The sequence below is a fragment of the Lucilia cuprina genome, chromosome 5 (genome assembly GCF_022045245.1).
Source record: "Lucilia cuprina isolate Lc7/37 chromosome 5, ASM2204524v1, whole genome shotgun sequence".
NCBI classification, from domain to species: domain Eukaryota; kingdom Metazoa; phylum Arthropoda; class Insecta; order Diptera; family Calliphoridae; genus Lucilia; species Lucilia cuprina.
Window position 1 is genome coordinate 24675676 of NC_060953.1, and position 7160 is coordinate 24682835.

The 7160-nt window shown below is 31.2% G+C and overlaps 2 protein-coding genes across 2 annotated transcripts in view; one reads left to right on the top strand and one right to left on the bottom strand.

Moving 5' to 3' along the window:
• Nucleotides 1-7160, bottom strand: part of LOC111680253 (kinesin light chain) — a 168396-nt gene that overhangs the window by 96615 nt on the left and 64621 nt on the right. The gene's annotated exons all lie outside the window — the stretch shown is intronic.
• On the top strand, nt 4663-7147 carry LOC124420179. Its single transcript, XM_046952355.1, has 2 exons — nt 4663-6606; nt 6725-7147. The coding sequence occupies exons 1-2, from the start codon at nt 6049-6051 to the stop codon at nt 6743-6745; spliced, it is 579 nt and encodes a 192-aa protein (XP_046808311.1). The 5' UTR covers nt 4663-6048; the 3' UTR covers nt 6746-7147.

Below are 7160 nucleotides of genomic sequence, written 5' to 3' on the forward strand. Positions count from 1 at the left end.
TTAATTTGGGGTGATTTTTCTTAAAAAATGTTAGGGTTATACTTCATAATGAATTTTGACCCCAACATTGGGGCAATTTTTCGTTTTATATTTTGGGGCCATTTTACCTGGGACCATAATTCGCAGCGCCCATTATACATATTAATTTGTTGATTTTATCTAATAATATACCATATATGATTATAATAGTTGAGTTTTGGATCAAGTATTATTCCCAAGTATTTGACATTGTCTTCCCATCTTATATCATGATCCATGAATCGAAGAGGGTTTTGTGGAAGGAAACATGACATTCTTTTCCTGGTAAAATATATTGCTTTTGTTTTTTCGGGTTTATCATGATATTCCACTTACTGAAGTAAGATTTTAAATCTTCTAAAGCCAATTCTAAATTGGTTATGATGTTCGCTGCATATACATCGGAATAGCTGTGTCATCCGCAAAAATTGAAATTATAAAGGACTGGAGGAAGACATGATCCCAGTGGACATCCTGCTTTTATACTGACTTTATCAGATGTTGTTATCGATATATGTACAGAGAAATATCTGTCATATAAAAAATTTTGGATAATTTTGATTAGCTCATCTGGAAAATTTAGTCTCTTTAACTTAAAAATAAGACCGTTGTGCCATACCGAATCGAAAACTGATTTTATATCTAAAAGAACCATTACCATAGATTTAGCATTTTGGATATTTTGTTTTACTAATTTACTTATTTTTATTAAAGGATGTGACGTGTTGTGTTCTTTGCGGAAACCAAACTGTTGTGGGGGGAGAATATTATACGATGACATCGATGACATTGTTTAATTTTAATTTGGGAAAGTAGCTCAACTATTAAACAGTTTTGTGAGATATTCTATGCCCTTATTTAAAAGGTTTTTTAAACATTTGTGGTTTATTTTATCAACTCCAGGTGACTTTTTATTTTTTAGAGTTTTGATAATTTCTTTAATTTGCGGACTATTTACAAAGTATTTGTCTGATGGATTTACAGTGCAATTTCACATCACTTAAGTGCGATGAAATGCTGTTATTTGACATAAAACATTTAGCTAACATATCTGCTTTTTCTTGTTGCGTATAGCTGACCAGGTTATTATCTTTTAAACTTTCGAAACCTTCCAAAAGGGTGTTGAGGACTTTTCCAGCGTAATTAGCATATTATTCCAATTCAGATGTCTAAACTTATTTGTTTCTGTACAGATTTCTTTGTTTAACCGTAACATTTGACGATGATCATCTACATCTCTATATCGCTTCCAATTTCGTCTAAATTTAATCATTATTTTTATGTAGTTTGGTAACATTTCAACAACTGGATTTATTCTTTGCTTGGGTGTACTTTCATCAATTCCCTTTTTAACAGCTTCGTTAAAAGTTTGTAGCATTCCGTCAATTTGATTTGTTATTTCAGCTGTATCAATAGAACTGGGTAGATTTCTATTTACTGATGTTTTAAACCGTTGCCAATTAGTTTTATTAAACACATATTGTAAATTATTAACATTTGCTCTAAAATCTACAATAGTAGAGATTGGTAGATGATCTGAACTGAGTTCATTTATCACTCTAACCGCTGCTGGGTTATGTGCTATATTTGTTAAGAAAAAATCTAATATTGAAAATTGCCTAGATGGATCAGTAGGAATATACATATGTGTTTTCGTGGGGGAAGACAATTTGAGTTTGGTTAAGTTGTAAGTGGTTAAAAATAATATTGCCCCAACAATTACTTCCAACAGTTCCACCGGGAAAGTAGCATGAGTAGACGTCAATAAAATAATTTCGAGTATACACTTTTATACCTATATTTTCTATTAGAGTGGTATTTATAGGGTATGTTAATTCGTGGCGAATATTCTTTCCAATAAATATTGCTAATCCTCCTTTTTGCCGATCATTTCTGTGGCAGTAGTAATTTTGGTGTTTCATTGAGGATTTATCATTTAACCATGTTTCACATACAAGGCAAATGTCGACATTAATTTTACCAGAAAGTGGAAAAATTCTTCTTTTTTATTACGAATGCTACGTGCGTTCCATTGTATTATACAAATATTTGTATTCATGGGTATAAAAATTTATAAGCGGGTTTTGTTACAACTTCGAACTGTTGTTCACGGTAGTTGCATTTTCTCAAGTTTTGAAAAAGTTCGCACTATAGTTTGTGTTATTATAATTTTGTGTATTTTTACTAATTCGATTCGGTTGAGTCCGTTGCCTAATTTTATTATACGATTCCCTACTAGGACACTCAGGGGACATAGCTTTATGGTCTCCATTACAGTTTGCACATTTCTCAAAAGATGCATTACAATCTGCGGTTTTATGATTTCCAGCGCAATGGGCGCAAAAAGTTTTAACCATACATCTGCTGAACCGTGTCCAAACATTTGGCAGTTATAACATTGAGTTATTTTAGCTTTATTTGGTTTTTGGTATTCCCATCTAACTTTAATGAAGTTTATGGAGGAGTACTTTTGTCTCAATTCTTTCTCTCGATAAATACTATAAAAATTACTAATTCATTGTACACTTAAGCCCTTAGCTAGTAAGGCGAGTTTTAATAACAGCTGGATCGGTTTTATCTAATCCAAGTAAAATTGCGTTGCAAGGTTTTTCATGTTTGGGAGCATATGTAAAATGTTTGAGACAAAATTTTTTTGGTTAAAGCTTCACGAACTTTATCATAATCTTCCTTTTTATCGCAAAATAGTTTGAGACAAATAGAAATTTTACGTATGGAATACTCCTTTATTTCCATTATTCTACACATGATACAAATATGAAGGTAGTGTCATTTTTTTTCTCTCAAAATTTTTTTGAAGTTTACTGGTATTTTTGATATTTGTATTTTGTAAACAAATAGAAAAATCCTTGCCATAGTATATGAAAAATGGGAAACTAGTTTAAAAGAAATTTGTGTAGTGTATGTGGAATTTATGTTAATGATTTCTGAAATATTTTAAGTCCAGCGATAACAGTTGTTGAGCTGGCCCCATTTAGTTAGTTTGAAAGGAGGATATATGTTTCATTAAACCTGAAGAAATACACCTAGGTTTACACCGGTCCTATTGTTTTCTCCTTTGTTACCGGAGGCACACAGATTAAAAAAAGGATTATAAAAAATATGTACATATACATACATATACCTAGATGAATCAAACTTAAGATAAATATATTTTTCTTTAAGTTTAAAAGTATTTAATGCATAAAATGGTTCATCCTGCCTACATATATACCTACATATACGTTGGAAGATAAATTCTTGATATAAGATGATAAAAACTCCAATTTATTATTACATATGTACTCATGTATACCGTTTTTAGTTGGTTCCTCCTGTTAATCCATTCCGCAACTTAAAGAACATGGGAAGCAACAGACAATGCTTTCAGAGGCGCCTAATAATGGGCTTAACAGCTTATATTCATTGATGTATTTTTTTGGCAGATTTAGTAAAATTTTTAATGTATTTTTATTGAATTTAAAATTTTGTTGGATTCAGTTCAGTTTAATTTTTATTTGAAAAATAAACAAAACTAAATAGGATTTTCAAAATAAATGTGGTAGCTCGATTTATTAAAATACCAGCAAACGTCAGGTTACTATGGCGACAAAAAGAGAGAATGACACTACCTTGATATTTTTATCATTATTCTACGTATTTCATGTATTTGTTCAGTTTTACATTTTAGTATTGTTATTGGTGGTATTTTTACCTTAACAGCTGTTTCTACGATAACTTCATCATTATCATCATCATCGATTGTTTGTAGAGGAGTATAATAGTTTTGGTTGACAGTTCTCTGAGAGCTGTTTGTTATTTTTTATTTATTTTTTATATTTGAATTTAGTTGTTGTGAGATTACAAGAAGTAGCCGTAAACTTGTAGAAAAAAATTAGGTTTAAAGAAACACAGTAAATCACGTCTTCGCACATCAAGTGGTAGTGAACGAATGAAATTTGGAGATAGAAATCATTTATTTTGCGAAATTTCTCATCAGAAGGCGTACGGAAAATGTATAATAGTAACATTAATACTTCATATTATGAAGCCATTTTATCGAGACATTTTTCCAAAAGTGTTAACATTTTATAGCTTTATTGGCCCCTAGGGTCTCCAGGATTAAACCGATTGAGAATTTATGGGATTACAATTACGAACACCCAATGTAAAAATACAACAGACCTCTGAAAGATCTGCCATTAAGTATGGATGTTCATAACGTATGAAGCGTGTTGCAAACTGTTTAAGAGTATGCGTTTCATTATCCTACCCCCAAAGAGAAGTTTCAAAATACTAAAATTTTTGCATTTGAAAATATTAATTTATTAATAAAAATGTTTCTTTAGTACCACGCGCCAAAAACGTGTAAGTGAGTTACATTTAATTTTTTTCTAAAGTTTAATTAAGTTGATTTTTTATTTATATTAGTTTATTAGTCTTCACTAAATACAGATTTAAAACCCATAAATCTTTTTGGAATATGGTATTTAGTTTAAAAATTTAGACCGAAAGTTCCTCCATCACTTACACATTATTGTCACACACTGTATGTTAATCATCGTCTTCATTTACAGTTGCGTTCAAAATAATAGAAGTGAAAATTTGAATGTTGAATGTTCACGATGTTTTTTTTTTATTACTTTTGTTCATTTAATTCGTATTATATTTTTGTGCAATAATATTTTGTTTTAATATTTTTGAGAATCACCCTAATGTTCTTATTGTTTGTTATTTGCCTTTAAAACTAACGGTACAATATTTTTGATCTCTTCTTTGAGTAATTTTGTTACTAATGTTGTTGATGTTAAATGTTTGAGTAATTTAAATCAAAGCATAAGAAATTTGTATAGTATGATGAACAAGTGGTTTGACCACTTGTAATAAATCAGTTGCAGTTAAACAACCAAAAAGTCAAGAACTTTTATTTTTCGCAAACATTTTTGGTGACCCCGACGTGATATACAAACGTACGCGTATATGTAAATTTGTGTGTGCTTTCTTAACTGCACTTGAAAAGAAAAATAAATTGTTTTTGTTATTAAAGTAAAAAGTAAAAGTAAACTTTTTAAATATTGTGGTGACTGTACATTTTTTGGAGTTCTATTTTTTTGTGAGCCCTTCGCTGCATCATAAACAAAACAAATAAAGTTATTGTGTGAGAATCATTGTTAATGCCGTTAGCTGCGTACAAGAACAGTATAGTGAATAATTATTAAAATAAAATATTCAAACTAATTAATCGGAGTTTTAATTAATTATGGAAGCGTTGAGAAATAAAAGAACCCATCTTAAGGGTACTGCTACTAGACTGGAGAACCTTCTTAACCAAGTTAATAATGAAACTTCGCTGTTTGAAATGAGAGCTAGATTGGAAAGACTGGAAAAAATTTATGACCAATTCCAGTCACTTGATATTGAAATGGCTGCACATGGCGAAAATATGCCAGAACGTGAAGGTGAATTGGAAGAATTTGAGTCACGCTACTTTCGAATGAAAACTAAATACACAGAGATTATAGATGCCAGGCTGCACTCATCTAATATTGTTGGAGATCCTCTAAATTCAACAACTATGCATCATGATGCAAAAACTTCTGGAAGCTCAAAGTGCCTTTTTTGAAAAATTCGCTGCGCTACAAATTAATCAACAACAAGTGCCTCAAACTGGTTTATCTTAAACTATGAATTCAACAAATCCATCTGCTGATGTGCGTCTACCAAAATTAAATGTTCCAGTTTTTGATGGAAAATATAGTGATTTCAAATCATTTTTTGACTTGTTCACTAGCTCAATCCACAACAATAATTCACTGGCAGCTGCTCAAAAGTTCCAATATTTAAAAGGATTATTGAAGGATGAACCCGCTAATCTTATACGTCATCTTCAAGTTACTGATAAAAATTATGAAGAAGCCCTGATGAAGCTACAAGAATGCTACGATAAGCCTTCATTAGTGGTTGACTCATTTATTGAAACTTTTTTATATATTCCAAAAGCTGATAACACTGCAAGTCTACGTCATTTATCCAATGTTGCTGATGAGGTGGTTAATTCATATTTTGAGCAAAAAAATTGATCGAGAATCCCTACAAGCTTGGGCAGAACATTGTGGTAAAGTATTATTCCCTTCGCTGGACAGTTTTATCACATTTATTAATAAAAGATGTGATGCTTTGGAACGTTTACCATCTACAAATAAACATTTACAAAAGAGTAAATCGATTCGCGCTTATACTAGCAACATGAAAAAGGGATGCGTTGTTTCTACCCAAAACCATCATTCATCTTATTGCCCTACGTTCAATAGAGTTGATACGTCTTCTCGAATTGAAATAATAAAAGAGAAGAATTTGTGCTTTAACTGCCTGAAACCAAATCATCGAGTACAAAACTGTCCGTCAAGAATTACTTGTGAAGTTTGCCATGGTCATCATCACTCTTTAATACATTTGGAGCATAAGCCGCCAGCTAACTCTTCAACTAAGGTAAAAAAGCCAGAGGATGAACTAACAAAAAAGACAGCTGCTGCTAATACAACCTTCCTCATATCTGAGGATTCTTCGGTGAATTTATCAACATCATCTGAGGTAAATTATATAAATATGTTATTGCTAACTGCTAGGGTTGTGGTTAAAGATAATATGGGATATTATCAAAGCTGTAATATATTATTAGATTCCGGTTGTCAAAATACTTTAATTTCAGAAAAGTGTGCCCAAAGATTAAGCCTAGTAAGAAGCCCTTCTAAAATTTACGTAAGTGGACTGGCTAATATGAAGGCTGGAGCAACGAGAGGTAAAGTTTAACTTGAAGTCAAATCTGTACACAGTGAAGAGATATTTTTATGCAAGCTCATGTATTTAACAATTTAACTTCTAAATTACCATGTACAAATTTAATATTTAATTGCTGGGATGATTTAAAAAAAACCTACCATTAGCTGATAATAAATTTTATATACCTAAATATAGTGATATTATTATTGGATTTGATTACTTTTTCTCATTCATAAAAGAGGGCAGTATTTGGAAAGATGGTAATTTAGTTGCCCAAAATACAGCCTTCGGTTGGGTAGTGTGTAGTGGATGTTCGATGGAAGATTCCTTTGCCGTATTCTATACAATGAATTACTATAGTCCAG